This window comes from Stylophora pistillata, chromosome 10, assembly GCF_964205215.1.
Source record: "Stylophora pistillata chromosome 10, jaStyPist1.2, whole genome shotgun sequence".
Classification (NCBI taxonomy): Eukaryota; Metazoa; Cnidaria; class Anthozoa; order Scleractinia; family Pocilloporidae; genus Stylophora; species Stylophora pistillata.
This window is the reverse complement of record NC_142528.1, coordinates 13,537,672-13,554,547: the sequence shown is the minus strand read 5'-3', so window position 1 is coordinate 13,554,547 and position 16,876 is coordinate 13,537,672. Positions and strand designations below refer to the sequence as shown.

General features: G+C 39.9%; 1 protein-coding gene and 1 pseudogene across 2 annotated transcripts; both read right to left on the bottom strand.

Moving 5' to 3' along the window:
- Positions 1-391: 391 nt before the first annotated feature.
- LOC148721891 (uncharacterized) lies at positions 392-10,638 on the bottom strand (annotated as a pseudogene). The gene is made up of 7 exons (XR_015992408.1): positions 6,357-10,638; positions 5,744-5,887; positions 4,103-5,338; positions 3,282-3,924; positions 2,583-2,942; positions 2,269-2,317; positions 392-862 (listed from the first exon to the last, which is right to left on the bottom strand). The product of XR_015992408.1 is annotated as an uncharacterized LOC148721891 (transcript).
- A 136-nt stretch (positions 10,639-10,774) lies between these two features.
- LOC111319579 (uncharacterized) lies at positions 10,775-16,605 on the bottom strand. Its single transcript, XM_022922322.2, has 3 exons — positions 16,403-16,605; positions 13,973-14,730; positions 10,775-13,714 (listed from the first exon to the last, which is right to left on the bottom strand). The coding sequence occupies exons 1-3, from the start codon at positions 16,482-16,484 to the stop codon at positions 13,517-13,519; spliced, it is 1,038 nt and encodes a 345-aa protein (XP_022778057.2). The 5' UTR covers positions 16,485-16,605; the 3' UTR covers positions 10,775-13,516.
- Positions 16,606-16,876: the final 271 nt, after the last annotated feature.

The following is a 16,876-nucleotide window of genomic DNA, read 5'->3' as shown; positions in this document are numbered from 1 at the left end:
TAACCTCATGTAAACGGGCGGCTGAATTTTGTAAAGAAATAAGTGAAGAGTTGTTTCGCCTAGGGTAACTCGGGGGTAGGGTTGTCTCGGTTACCCGAGACCATATAGATGGGGCTCAACATTTCTTTTCATGTACTATTTTTTTAAAGGCGAAAATTTACTAATTTTACATTTATAACGACTGTATACCGCAGTCGATCGTGTGATGCGCTTCTCCTAGTGAAGGTAACCCCGGAAGAGACTAGGCCGAGGTTTCGACTACCCAATCCGACAGACGGACAGGCAGGCAGGCAGGCAGGCTGACTGACAAAAAGACAGACAGAAAAACAGGCAGACGAGCAAACACAGAGTATCATGCAGAAAGACAGACAGATGGACAGGCAGGCAGGTGCACAGAAAAGAGGCTGTAATTCAAAATGTTTGAGGGGCATCCCGGTTATTCTTACATGGGATTCCTAAAAGTTCAGGGTACGTGGTAGAAAAAAAAAATTGAATATGGAGAAAAATCTTCCTACCTATGCTTTCTACAGTCTCTAATCATGTATGGAGAGGGAATTAGCCTGTTAAAAGGAACCGGGATCGGCCGAAGTTACATGACGATCACCAAGGTGTCGGTCGAATGCCTCCAAAATTTGAACGTCGCCGACTTCTTGAATTGCTTTCATTAGTTCATGTACAGTAGCTTTGTAACCGGTTCGACTCCAATGGATGAGGACTTGATAAGACCTTTCCTCCTCTGAGCTGTTTTCGACGTTTATATTTTGAATGGTTGTTTCTGGTAGAAGGAGGGCCCTTCCAAGCCACCTCCAATTGTTAGCCATTTGCTTGGCGACTAAGGCAAGGCAGCAACTCTGAACTTGCTCTGATGAGGCAAAAACAGAGCACAGGCATTGAAGAAAGAGAGAAACACGTCAAAGTTTGAGCAAACTCCTCACAAGTAATAAAGGCTGATAGTTTCTAAAGAAACTGTTTGGGGCTGCGTCGGTGGGGGTAACGAAATATTTTGAATATATCAACAAAGTTGAAATGGTAAATTGGCCAACGTTACGATTATAAAAGCTGACGTTTGGAGTGTTAGCTCTTCGTCGGAGAAGATAGTTATTAACTGCTTTTTTTATCATAAATGATAAAACTCAGAACGGATGCTAATAAAATTCAAAGAAAGAGATATTGACCAAACTCATTTTGATTGAATAATTTGGATATATCAACAAAGTTGAAGTAGTAAATTGGCCACCGTAACGATTACAAAAGCTGACATTTCGAGCGTTAGCCCTGCGTCGGAGCGAATAGAGGAATTGTGGGTTGTGTGTGCCTTTAAAGGCAGAGAATGGAGCTACGTTATTGGTGGGAACATGGCAACGAGAAAAACAAGAATAAATTAGTGGAATGAAAAGGGTTTGTTGATCCCTGTGGGATTTAGACTGCCGGTTTGAAAGATGAGCTTTTGTTCAAGATTTTTACGGCTTTCCGTGCCACCTAAGTGTGAGGAAAGACCGCAGATTGGTATATGTTGCACTTATTGCAAAAAGATATACATCGGCGAAACAGGCAGAAGACTGGGTGACCGATTCCGAGAACACCTTCGAGACGTGGAAAGGAATGACAAGGACACATCGAAACCAGTCGCTAGACATTTTAATTTACCTAATCATTCTAAGCAACATATGGCACTCTGCGGTCTTTCCTAACACCTAGGTAACATGGAAAACCGTAAAAATCTTGAACAAAAGCTCATCTTTCAAACCGGCCGTCTAAATCCCACAGGGATCAACGAACGCTTTTCATTCCACTAATTTATTCTTGTTTTTCTCGTTGCCATGTTTCCACCAATAACGTAGCTCCATTCTCTGCCTTTAAAAGCACACACAACCCACAATTCCTCTATTCGCTTCGACGCAGGGCTAACGCTCGAAACGTCAGCTTTTGTAATCGTTACGGTGGCCAATTTACTACTTCAACTTTGTTGATATATTCAAATTATTCAATCAAAATGAGTTTGGTCAATATCTTTCTTTGAATTTTATTAGCATCGGTTCTGAGTTTTATCATTTATAATAAAAAAAGCAGTTGATAACTATCTCCTCTCCCAGAGAAGACGTCAAGTATTAACATGATGCTACAAGCACTCGTTTGACAGAGACACAATCGCTCCTATGTGAAGTTTTGTAGTTACGTGTATTGTTCATTATAAGACAATTCAAGAGGGCAGGTAGAAAATGGTGAAGTGAGGAGGAAGTTTTCGTTTTCAGTTGGAAATTGACTTACTTGAATAACAAGGAGAATCCTCTGGGACCTTGGAACTGCCATCTTGCGGCTGCGGAAAGAAAATTTAATATAGAGAGAGACAGAGGAATTGACGCATGGTGATTTTACGTCAAAATATTGCTTGTTTTTTTTCAAGATTCTTATCGGTTCTCCAAAATGAGATCGATTGTAAAATAATGTAATAGGGATAACCTTAGGGTTAAGTGTTATCAAAGATAGAGTCTTCTCATCTTGAAGTACTCTTGCTTAGAAGCTTAAAGAAATGTCCTCAAGATAAGAAATTGAAGAGCTTCTTTATTTAGATATTTCCTTACCTTAATAAACCACTGTTTTATTTCTTCAAATTCATGGACTGGTGTAGAATTACACCACAAGGGCTTTGATGCTACAGCCGGGTCCATACAGATTACAAGGCGACGAAGGCCCTCGGCTGGGATTCGACAGAGGACACAAGCTTACCGCAATCGGAATCATCATCATCGTCATCATCACTTTCATCAGAGGAAGTGTCCACTCTACGAACGGTGCCGTCACTGGTTCCACCAGGGCAAAGTGGGTTGGGACAGACAGGTCCGAAACTGAACTTAAGAAATTTAAACTGACGCTGACAAATGTCTGTCATTATTGACATCAGGATGTCAAACAATTTATGGAGCCTTTTGCCGTTTTTGTACCTATAGGGGGGATAAATAAATAAATGAATACGTAGGGAACCTTTCATAGAAATGGAACTATCAGTTAAGTTATACGGGTATAGTCTAAAGATATCCAGTTTACTTATAGTAGAGCGAAAATCCACATTCCTCAATTTCTAACAATCTCCACGAGAATAGTTTCATGCGCATTCGCATGACATGATTAAACTGACTATGCCACAGCTATGTCAATGTATTAACATTTGGAGACGAACAGGCTTCATATAAAAGATACCGACTCACATGGCAGCCATTCACACTCGTGGCCCTAAGGTAAGAAAGTGTGTTGCCCAAAAGGAAGGAGAAAATCAAACTTGCCTGGCCTTGATTCGAATTTGGTTGTGTTTCTGAGACATTTCTGTAAGAATAAAGAAACTGTCTCCGAATGAAAATATGGCCATCCCTTTGGCGATGATGGGTCTCATACCACTGCTGTCTTTACTTCTTGCGCTGGTGCGAACAATGAAGTAGTCAAAGAGAGCAGGAGGCAGGAAACTACGGAAATCAAACATGAGGAGTTTGTCTGAGGTACAAATTCCAGACCTGCTTTTCCGACAAAGCTTTTCTCACTTTCCTGTCAAGCATTTCTCTTTGAGGTGAAACGGGACAATGTATTTGCTAGTTTCCGCACCATTTTCGTCACCTTCACCAGGAACGGTACCATCTTCGTGCTCTTTTTCCTCAGCTGAGGCAGAAATCGGGCACAACATACCTGAAGCTTCCAAGATACCAACAAGCTCAGAAACAGGGCTTTCGTAATCTTCGCTTATAAACTTTAGAAGCTTAATGTCTGCTACTCCATCCTCTTGCAAGGTCTTCCACAGACCACAGTGTCTACGATCAACATCCAGGCGGTCGGTAACATCGTGCAGACAGGTCATAACATCAACCAGATATTGTGGATTGATGACCACCAAGTCGTTTAGCTCGGAGTGAGACGTCGTGGGTACGATCAGTTCCTCTGAGAAAATATAATACATCCATCTCAATCAAATATAGGTTTCGGAATGGTAATTTAACGTCACTTGAGGACTTTGAAGTATTTTCTCAGATTCCTCGACAAAATTTCAAATTAACTTGTTTGCTTGAGTTTTATGAGGTATGTTATAGTAAGGAAATATTTTAGATCATTTACAGACCTGGCATAATTATCACACCACTGTCATGGTAGAACTGCAGCATGCTGTCAAACTCTCTTTCTTCGACAACACCGGACGTATTCCGCTCCATCAAACATTTCAGGAAGATCTTGCGCATACAAGGTGGGCACTTCGGTTTATCTCTGCATTTCAGAATTTCCTCTTCAAAATGAAGCCACAATACAGGAAATTCCTCGTCCATTTTCCCTGAGCGAGCAGCTTCATTTGTGATGGCTTTTCTTAAAGCTATGGCACCAGAATCTTCATCCCCCAAAGAATTTTCTACAGGAAACAAAAAACTTTGTTCTTAGCTATTAACCAGCTGCTGCCCAAAGCTCTCTATCAATTCACCATAAAGCTTAGTCTCTGCATTAGCCAAATCTTCGTTGCTTACTTCATTACCGCGCGTTCCAACGAGGAACACAGGTGTCGTGTGAGGAGTATGCACGCGCACGGAATTGAGCCAAAAATGTACCTCCTCTAAAGCTTGGCTGGCACTGTCAGGATTGCACAGCCGGACCAAATTCAATACCACAAGATAAAAGGAACGCCGATTTAGGAAAACATGGTGCATTGCTTGATACAAAGGGTGGCCTGCAAAGTCCCAAATGCTAATCTTAGTGTACTTTTTCTCGTTATTATTCGTTGAAGTTCCCGTAGGGAGACTCAGCTTTCGCTTGATTTGATCGAATGGCATGGTACGAGGAGTCTCTTCAAATACAGGACTGAGACTTGTGGCTGGCGACACTGTTACAATACTTGTCTCATCCACATTTCTTCTACTACCAACACCTCCTGAAGTTGATGGACCTTCTATGCTAGCAAGTCGTCTCAAAGAGGCAGGGTGGAAAGATGATCGTGATTGAGAAAGACCAGGAAGGTTTCTTGGAGAATCTTTTGACTGGCCAATTGCTGGGGTACATTTAATTCCCTGACATACTTTGTCGGCTAGAATATCATCTACAATTGACTTGTTCAGGTCAACTGCATGCCACGACTCGTCTAACTCTGTCACCTCAACCATGGATGTGATAATTCCATGAGTCTCTTCCCGTCCGTCTACAAAATCCTCTCCACTTAGAGAACGTACTAGGCTAGTCTTGCCCACGCCTACATCCCCAATGAAGGTGGGCTGCATACGAGGTACACAAGCTTTCCCCTCAAGCAGTGCCTTGTTGAATATTTTGACTGCCAATTCGCCCCCTGCAAGAACTTCATAAGGCTCACTGGATTTTTCTGTATGGAATTGGGATGCATGAAATGAGAATTATTTTTGGTAAATTATTAAAATTATTTACCATTTTACGAATTTCTTTATAACTTTATCCTTGAGTTTTGCAAAGATACCATCTTGTTTGTTTTAAGAAATTCTCCCATTAGCTCACTTCCAGAAAAGCTTAAGGTCTAACCATGTGAATGTGGTGGGGAAAACTACGGATTGCATCAATAAGGTCTCGTGTTCAGGGATAATTTGTCAGTTTTGGAATGTCTTTCTGCCAGTGGTGGCTATGAAATATACTGTTCTATCAGACGACGCCAAATTACAGAGCAAGAGAGGGAAAACGAGAGAATCAACAGTACTCCTAGGATGGTAAAATTAATTAATGTAAACATTTCTCATTGATTTTGAAATAACCTCACCTTTAATATTTGGTGGACTGATTTCTTCAGCCTGCCTTGGTTCTTTAAGACGTTCGACTTGCGTAGGTGCCACTATACTGTTGGGCATTACTGCACTATTTCCAGGACGTAGACTGTTCCACATAGGTTCCATTAATTGCCTTGCTGTTTAAAGTAGTAGCTTTTAATTAAAAAAAGTAATCTATTCGAAGCCAATTTACAATCAAAGTCGCAATATAATTAAGAAGAAACGAGAAAGATAACTGTATAGTATGCCATCAAGGTTATCAGTGTACTCTCAGCCTACTGGAAAATCAATCAAGACTATGTTTGCATACAATCATCCTACTTCAGCACAAGAAGAAAAATAACTTTCAGGGTTACAAGCTTAAACTCAAAATTAGATAGAATAACAAGCTGCTGTACGTTTTGCTCCTTCATAAAGCTCACAAAGAGCTGAAAAACTTGCTAAGGGCGACTGTGCCACTGTACGTAAGAGACAACGTATTAAGCAAGCTCTCTAAACCGCCATCATTTTGCTCTATGAAGGGAATATTTCTTTTCACTCTTCAGACTATGCAAATTAATGAAATTCAGTCATTAACCAAAACAGTTGTAATATTGCAATACTCACCAGCCAAATAATATGAAACCAGATACATACAATATCTATCTCTTGCTAAGGACATTGGAGTGTTTCCAATGCGATCAGGTCTACTTATATCACCACCTTTGTTGAGCAGTAATCTGAGACAGTTCCCATGTCCCCTCCATGCTGCCAGATGAACAGGAGTTCGGCCATCTTTCGGATCAACAACATTTGGATCTCCATCGGCTTAGCTAAGCATGATTGTCAAACACTCTTCGTGACCGCCGAAGGCAGCACAATGCATCGGCGTATATGCCATCTGAGGTTTCGAAGGAAGATGAGAATCTCCTGGCGAATCTGCCTCTTCAAATCTCATTAATTTATCCACAAGTTCAAACTTCCCCGTACAGGCGGCATGGTGCAGATCTTTCAAATGATGGTGACTGTTTTTCAAGTGTTGAATTAAAGCTCTCGTGCTTGAAAAGGATCGACCGCATTGACCACAGCTTTCAGGTACACTAGTCTTAGAGATCTTATGTTTTGAACTGTGCTCTAAATGCTTAATATAACTCTCTTTACAGTCCTTTCCTTTGAATGGTCGATTGCATTTCGCCCAGCTGTGAATAGCCCTTATACAGGGCATATCCTTGTCGGTAAACGGCATTTTAAACCCTGATAAGCCATTGGAAGGAGTAATACAAGTCAGACGTGACTCCAAATTTCGTAAACACTCTTTTTCCGAGAATATAGCTGCTGTTCCCAATCTCTTTCTTTCTTTGTTCTGCTAAAAAAGCTGGGAACTAAGAAGTTATCGACTTCCGTTGTCCCTATGGCCCTCGGCTTCCGGTCAGTTGAAATTAACAATTGGTGCATGCTTTAACGCGCACTATCGAGTTATGGAGCAAGCGGGAAGTTTGGAGAGCATGAAAGAAGCGTAAGAGTTGCCCGAGGCTATAGCCGAGGGCAACTCTAGCTTCTTGAGTGCTCTCCAAACTTCCCACGTGCTCCATAACTCGATAGTTCACAGCTGAAAGCATGAACCAATTGTTTTAGAACATAGCCGGTGGAATTGTGCATCAAATCCGACGCGAAAAACGGACAACAATATCAGTTGAAGCGAATCGTGACGGCGCTGATGCCGAGTCTGCTTTTCCGTTATTTTCCTCTTTTTCTGCCTCATTTAAGAACTCTAGCCCAAGGGAAAAGGTCGAAAAATTTTCTTCGTTTTTGGAATAGTAGGACGAGTCTCTGTTTGTATCCATTATTGTCGCGAAATATATGATTTTTCCCAGCGCTAACAATGGCCGCTCGCGCGCAAAAAAAAAAGATCTTTACTCATTCTTTCGTTCATATTAAAAACATCTCCACAGACAAACGTGTGAGTTTACAATGAGAATAACATTCTGTGCTACTATACAACACTACTATACAGTTAAAATAGACTCAGACAAAATTAAATAGGCATATATTAATAAAGCCTCGCTTGAACCTCTCGGTTCTCACACGTGGCAAGATAAAATCATGGCCCCCGCTTCTTAAAAAACGTGATCTTTGTGGAGGAAGAAGGTCATAAAGAGGATGAGCTGCATCGGTTATGATGTTGTTCCATAACTGCCTCTCTCTTGAAACGATGTAGCTGGTCATTGGGGTGTACTCGGAGGTATATCCATATCGCAAAGCACGCCTACAAAACTTATCAACCTGTGCAATGTATTTACCCTGGTGGGCACAGGCCCATACTTCAAATGCATATTGCTGACGCTATCAGCGTGCACTATCGGGATTTTGAGCACGCTTACGTATACTGAATTTGATTGCGCGGCTCTGCTAGCTATGTTCTAAAAAATCTTCGTAATCTAAGTAATCGTGCAGACCATGCTGTAGGTATTTCTCTGTATCGGAGCCTTGCAAATAGATCAGAGCGGGAAAAACGGCTGCGATTTGTGCGAACTCGCCGAGTAAACTACAATCCTGCAGGAATATTTGTGATCTACTCCGAACACTTCTCGGAGGACTGTTTCGAGAGATCTGTGTACCTTGAAGGATCTAGGCGAAGAATTCTGTCGGGTTCAGTACCTACCGTTCAAGAGAAGGGACAAGAAAAACCGTCCTCTGTGCGATCTCGAGGAAAGTGAAGTCAACGAACCTCGACGGGTTTTGTCACCTTTACATATGCGCTGATCAATATCCATCTTTAACAACTCTCTGGCAGAACACCTTACACAAAGGAAAGTACCCGGTGAACATTGTGAATACGAATGATAGAATAGCCGAATTGAGGAATTAGATTTATGACCTCAAAGAGCTCACTTTCACAAAAGAGATGAAAAACATGATTGTGTGCTCTGACTCTAAAAAAAAGCTAGCTTTAATAACAGCGAAAGTAGAACAAACAGCTGAAGACACATAGAGTGTAGAAACACTTTAAAATGTAGGCTTGCAGCAAAAAAACTGAGAAAATGAAAATTTCTTTAAAATCCTCTCAAACTATCAACCATCTGACAGCCAAGTCAGCGTGCTATCAAAGGGTCCTAAATTCATCCCAACACCCGTGACAAATGAATGTGAAATCAGGCCAAGTTTTGCGAGATTTATTCGCAAGACCAATGCGCCTCCGTTACACCTTTCACGGACAAAACAAAGAACCACTACCGTTTCATATCAAACTGAATACCACCGGTTCAGACTTCTATCGCCCTTCAGAGCTACTTGGAAAATTGTCATAATACAACTTGCAGACTGTACTTTGTAACGCAATGAGGTCACGGCTCTGAAAGTGTTGAAGCAAACTCTGCTTTAAACCTCACCAAAGCAACACAACGCTAGTCATCATGAATAAGACAGAAAAAACATAAGGCCAAAGTGCAACTCAACAACAGAGTTCACTTCAAACCTCTCTAAGCACCGATATTAAAAAACACGCTGGAAAGGGTTAATGAGATTATTGACCAAATGCATCGGGCAAACACATTAATAGCTTACAAATGGCTACACAAATCCCCAATATCCGCCTTGATACACAATCAGCCACTGCCGAAAACAATATTTAAATATCTCTCGATCATTTCTTACAAAAAGGGAAAATCCCTTACAAGAAGCAAAAATACAATTCGAAGGCGTTAAAGCGATATGACCACAAAAGCCACATGGGGAGTCGGTGCCGTTCTTTATTTATCTTTATTCGCATGGCAAATTTCATCGTTTGCCGGCGCAAAACTATCCTCAGAAGCTTCAGATGATTTCTGGGACAATTCATCGTCAGACAAAGTCGACATTTTACGACTGACAACGAAACAGTTCTCAAAAAAGTACTATGTGTGATTCTCTTTGCAGCGAGCAAAGAGAGTTGTGACAAAGCAAAGCATAAGTTTGTTGAGCCTTTGACGTCATGATGACGTTTCCTGCTGTACGGCTGGAACATGTTTTCAGCAATGGCGGACGATTTTTAGACGACTTTGAAGCGGTAAAAATTGATCATCGAAGGTTTATTTTGAGTTTTTAATGGCAAAAAGGGTTTTAACTTGACCCAATTCAACATTCTGTAAAAGAATTAGCCCAAAATAAAATGGTCAATTTTCGTCTCAGGGGCACTTCAAGGTCACGAGAAAGAAGGAAATGATCATCAACAAGGGAAGCTCTTAAGTTTTAAGCAAATTTTCCGTGTCAGCACCTTTGGAAATGTATAGAGAACAGTATGGAGAATATGCATACTGATGTTATTGTGCCAATTACTTTCAAATAAGGAAAATCAGTGTTTGGAGAGGAAAGAACAAAAACAGAAAAACAATTACTTCAAACTCATTATTAAAAAGGTTTTGTTCAATATACAAGAGTGTAATATATAGATCTTATAAGACATTTTGTTGTGTGGTATCACTGAGTATTTTTACGAGTTGTGCAGTACTTCGACGACGTAGAGCGAGTCAGAATACAAAGAACGAGTAAAAGTACCCACGATACTACACAAAAAAACGTCTAATAAGAGATTTATTATCGAACACGCCAAATTGTTATTTCACTACGGGCGAATTTCGCGGATAATTATGGAGTACAAATATCGCGTGATATTTATAATCGTCTCGCGCGTTATTTGTACTCTAGATTGAAGCGCAGTTGGATAATAAAGTGAGGTATTATAACATTTTAAATTATAAGGAAAAGTTTAGAAAGATTCGGGTATGAATTCACAAGGAAGTTGAAGTCTTGGTAACGGAAGTTAGCTCATATTATTTCTGTAACTGGTGACAAGGGGACTGGTAATCAAACCGACCGATCAGAGTAACACATCACAAGGAGCCAATCAGAACACAAAGTAAAAACCAGCACAATGCCTGAGGCGTAGAAAACGCGATTTATGTTGGTTTTACAACATGATCGGTCGAGAGAGTGTTGATTCTAATTTTCTAAACCAAGGAAAACCGTGCCGAGGAAAACGGTTGCAATAACGAATCAATTTCCACAAGTGAGAGAAAATTTTTTTTATGTCCTCATACAATTCTAAAACAAGGCATTAAACCAAAAGGTAACCTTTTATCAAATAATCGATGAATATCGAAGTTGGGAAAATAAATGGACATCTTGCCTACCTCCGACGATAATGAATGTATATAGTACAAAAATGGTACAGAAATCAAGAAAAGTAACGATAAATAAGCGATCAATACACCAATTAGTCGAGTCTAAGGATCACGTGTTTTTTTACAAACTGACATGGCGAGTGCCTCGAGGATTTTGCCGCATTCTCACATTGTACTTTGGGTGGCACGCTATTAATAATAATAATAATAATAATAATAATAATAATAATAATAACTTGTATTTATATAGCGCTCATATCTTAAACTCAAGGTGCTTTACAACACTGTACGGGGGACTTTACCAGACTGCTAAGTAGTTTACAATCAAATAAAGGCGAATATAACATATGCCCCCTCCCCCCAATTCCCGGTAACCAGGCCATACCACATCACAGTAATCTCGAGAAGTGGGTTCTTTAACGTCCCCTGCCTAACCAAATTAACTAATTAATGGATGCAGGAGACGGGACCTCCATTTATTCCTCCCTATCCGAGAAGACTAGAATATCTAACCATTTCTTGATCGATGTTATAGAAAGGTAGCATAATCTTCTCAATTATTTTAAGACCCTGAGTGTTGGTCCGGCCGGGGCTCGAACCCTCGACCTCCCGCACAACAGTCCGGCGCTCAACCAATTGAGCTATTCAAATTTTTGCTTAGAAAGGCTAAAATTTCCTCTAGTTCAATTATGTTTAGTAGCCTGGTCGCAGATGCAGAACATGCGGTAGCTCATGCACAGGTTACTAAGATGTTTTCAAAATGCCGGCGTCTGGAGACAAATTTTCAACATATTATTTGCACACAGTTTTTGAAGGGCTAGATGACTATTTCAAGTCTTCATTCGCGATTAGTGGGAAATTTGTATACCTACGTTTTAATGGTAGAGAAAGATAGTGTGGGCTTCATGGATATGCTTCTCAATAAAACCTGCTACAAAACAAATTAAGATCAATTCACGACTTCGATAAGTAAGACCATCCTTTTTGTAACTTTACTGGTACGACCTACTCACATGAACACATTACTATTATGAATATTTCCATTGCTTACTACATTTATGGTAGTTGCTATTTCGTAGTATACTCGCGTAAAAGAGAAAAATGCAAAGAAACACTTACCATATGCACACAGCTATTTTTCTGGTTTTAAATTGACGTTATCATTGCCTTGATGTTAGTTAGTAGTAATATTCATGTTAATCACATTGATCGAGCACTTTCGCAGTGGTGCTTTTCAGGGCCAATACAAACTAATGAGGAAAAAAGACGTTGTGAATAAACATAGTGTTTAAAACTCCAAACTGACTATAGACAGACCAGTTGGTTATATATAAAACGCAGCTCAAGACATGAACTATGGGGGCAATAGAGAACAAATTTAGGGAGTAGTGGCATGGAGGACTTGAACCCAGGACCACCAGATTACAAGTCCAGCGCCCTAGCCACTCGGACACACTGCTTCTTCATGCCATATACTGTTAGTAAGAACCAGCAGACAGCACACTGGCTAGGCTAACAGCAGCAGCCATTTTGTATTCACCATGAAATATTATACATGAAACAGGGACGCCAAGTACACGTAAGCGCAACACCTGTTGGCTGGCATCCTTTTTACGAGTAACGTATTTCTCAGTTAAGAGGAATTTCTATAGCTGGTAAATTGGCTTCACTATTTAAGAAACTTCCTTAGCCTTGCATGAAATCATTTATCATGTCTACACAACTCATCGTCTTACATCCAAATGAATGATTACTTATAGTTAGTATGGCCTACGCGAGGTTCCATCAGTTTCAACCTCTTCGAGAACTACATGAAAGATTCTCAAAATCTAACTCATCGTGGTAACAACGCACTGCACGAGACTGCAAAAATTGGGATCACGGGCCATTTTCAACACGCCCAAAGCCCCAAACCCTCCTTATAACAAGATCGTTAATGGGGACAGGATTTCCTCTTCTATCGCAAAACATAAGATATCATCTTGTACTAAGCCTCATTTTAACATTGAAAATCCGAAATGGTCTGTTCAGTATCAGATGACAGCGGCGATCCCGTACGCAGAGCATGCCGACTTATTTCCAAAAGTTCAAATAAATTTCAACTTAAATTAGTATATGATTCACATTCCTAGATGAATACGTAACAGCAGGTTGTTGTTTGCAGGAGTTGCAGTCGTTTCGCCTAACGACTCAGGTAGCTTCGCTAACGTTTTGGATCATTTTACAAACCTTTGTTTTTAGTTTCGTTTTCTTTAAAGTGGTGTTATACCGTAAACATACGTGTAAGATCGGCCGAGAATTGATTCCACGGACTCCCCTACGAATTTTTGGTCGATTAGAAGTCGATCAAGTTCTGCCGATGGAATCGACCAGACACTTGGCGAACTGCCCTGACAAGTTGGCGTAAGGACACGTAGGCGAAACGACCGGTTACCTTTTACAATGACAAGCAAGCAGTTTCCGTAAGTAAAACGATCAACCACGTTTGGGCAGAAATGTCAAAAATTAGATCTAAGAAATATTATACAAGCAGGCACACCGCCCACTTTTGTACTGTATCTAAGGTCTCCGATCGAGAAAGACACACACAAGGGGGAGTACCCCCCGACTGTTATCTGACAGATTAAGTTAGGATTCAGAAGATACTGGATTGTCAAATGAATCCAACTCAACAATGCAATCCTCACTGCCAGCAGCAGTGGTCTTGGTCTCCTCTTGGGCTTTCTCGGGAATTTTCGGCTTAGCCCTGTTTCGTCTTTTTCGGTACAATTCAAATAAGACCTCGGGTGCGTGCTCTTTGATGTATTTCCAATTCTGACGGATAACCTATTAAGAGTGAAATAAAGTAAAAAATAATTACCATTCTATTATTCAAAATAAGCCAGCAGACTTTTTTCATTGTCACACGAATATTCCATGTCATTGGGAGAATTTTGGATAGGTTGAACCATGAGAAAAACATGGAGGGGAAAAGATGGCTGGGAATGAAAAGGATTCATGTAGATTGCCTAGAGAGGACTATTCGATTGTGGAAAAACAACTTAAGCGACCTATTTCAAGCTGGAAATTTATAAATAATTTTACCACAATAAGGAAGACTATCATCACTGCACAGATAGTCATCGCTGCAACCACAATCAAGCTCACTGTCAATATGCTCTTCTGATTGTCTTTATCCTTCTTGATATTCTCGGTATCAGTCTCTTTGAGTTCTTTTTTCCGTTTGGCATCAGGGAACGTCTTTCCATACGTGTCACTTTTTGTAAACGCTGAAAGTGTGTCTTGCAAATCTTTTCTTGTCGCGTTGAACGCTGACGAGACCAAAAGAAAGTACTCCACCTTGGCTAAGGTCCATCGGTCATTTGCTTTGGCGAGCGACACGACCTCAAAATCCACGACGTTGTCTGTATCTTGGTAGAAGTCATTAAGAGCATCTTCTATCGCTTTTGTTATGTTTCTGTACTCAGACCTGTTGTGATCAGCAAAGGGATCCTTCCATTCCACACCCGGCAGCAGAAGGCTCATGTTCAGCCGACGGTACGAGATCAACGCTTTTTCCATGCCAATTTCGAGGGAATGGTTAAGCTTCTCTTCGACACTTTCTTTTCCAACGTCGGACTCAAACTCGAATTTGCAAAACGTTCCACGTTCTCCGTGAATCTTCAGAAATGTTTCTACTTTAATATCAGTAACACCCTTGACGTTTTTAAGATCCTTGTTCAGCAGACTTCTCACAGCCAAGGACATTGTTTTATACTGCATGGATTTCTTGTTCAGGATCGTTTTGTTCCACGTGACCTGTGTTCCATTACATTCCACTTCAATTGTAATGCTGTGTTTTTCTGCAGTTTAGTGAAAGAGATCGTAAAAGATATATCTTTTTTGTAGTATCTTTGTTTTTATACCTACTCTTTTTATTTAACTTCCTGATTTCTGTAAACCTGTATACTTATTCTCTCTAATTAATTTCCTGATTTCTGTAAACTTGTATACCAACTTTTTTTCTTAGTTAAGACATGACCCACCTAGATTAGCTAGCTACCTGTGGGCATGCCCAATTTGTTAAAATAGTCATTAGTCATTAGAAATTAGAATAAATAAATGTTGTTGTCGTTGTTGTAAAGTAAAACTATGATCTTGTGACTGTAAGTATAAATTGGGCCCACTATGCAGTACACAAAACTGGTCTCCACTACATTTTACAAAATTGAACATTACGTCATTGCAAAAATTGTTGTAGATAGCAGACGAGACTTCAGATGAAGTCCAAATAAAATTTTAACAATGAAAAATGATGTTCATTTCCTGAAGGTATATTTTTACCTTTTAACGTGCATTTGGGCTACAAATTTCTTAGACCGTCGAGAAGATTCCACATACAGACATACAATAAAAATGTCTTGGTTGGTTCATTGAAATTGCAATTTACATGATAGGATAATTTTCCATTATGTTATAGTCATGATAGACTTGGGAAAGACTCAAAAGGGTAGAATATTGATTTCTTGAAGTCAATCGATAGCCTGTTTTCGACTAAAGGTGGAAACAACTGATTCGATAACAAATTAAGCCCTATCAATTATTCAGACCCTTTTTCATTTTACTAACAAAATTGCTCAGGCATTATTAAACGCGTACTTGTGAGTACGAAGAAAATAGCTACAATATCTCACGCGATCAGATGTGTAAAATAGTTTAATCTACTAACGTCAGTCATAAAAAGTTTTTTAAGTTTTTATAAAATTCGACAAAAATTAGCTCGAGGATACCTACTGATTTAAAGATTTTAAGGTAAATAAGTGGTAACGACGAAAAATTTCAATTCATCTGACTCGTAGAATTTGTCTTTTTCAAGCTTAGTGAGACATCACTTCGAAAACAAAACGGAACTGGTAATTTTGATTTTCGTCTCGTTTATATTATGACCCTAGAATTCAGAGTTTAAGAGAACAACGATGGGCTCTCATTCCGGCTGTCATATTTGCATGATGTAGTAGACGAGGAGGGTTTCAAAGATTAATAATATCCTCGTTAATACAAAGTTAGATCAAGTTAATAATAATCGAGATGACGCTTTTATCAAGTTCACTCAATGAATCCAATTTATTTGAATATGTTAAGTAATATCCACCTGGCAGACCCTGTTTTAATAACTGTTTGAAGACGTTGATGTTTTTAAGGGTGGTTTGGTTTTAAGTTGAATTAAGAGCAATGGTTTGAATTAGTTAAGATTCATGCGATCACCAAGTCCTATTGCCCCAAGCTCTGTTCAGTATAAGGCCAAAGTTATCTTCCCAAGAGCTCATTTCACCGAAATTTCACGCGCTGAATAGATCGTAGATAAACAATAGCAATAATTCCTTTTCATCGAAGCAGTATGAAATGTACCGAGGAACAGATATTTGAATTCAGCCACAAAATCGACGGTTGGTTTTCAAGTTAAAAAGAACGGCGAAAGTCTATCGAACGGCGAATTGTGAACCCCAGAGTCATTGAAACACCGCTACACCTTACCTGACATCCAAACTGTAGCAGCCAGTATTGTCATTATTACCACATGGCTTGCAATTTTCACTGATACGTCTTTGAAAGCCATCACGGCGTTTTGGCGATAAAGCAGTTAAAAAGTGTCGATTTGACCTGGAGAAACAAATTGTTTAGACCTTACTTCAACTTGTTGAAGCTAGATGGGGCTACGTTCTGTCAGTCTGAAGATGTTTTTCTTACAGGCTGCATAATATATTTATTAACGATGCTATTGGTTCTGTCACAGCTTTTGTTTTGGAACATTTATTCTTTCGGGGCACGCAGATGTTTCGTCCTTTGATTTTTTTTTAAAATGTTTTTTTCCACCTTTCCTATCTAGTGCCAACATCTCACTCTGGTGAGAGAGGGATGGTGGAGAGGGATATGGGTACTAAATAAACTCCTTCGTAATCTCACTTTACGGCCAAAGAAGGCAGGTGAACAACGAAACAATTTAAATTT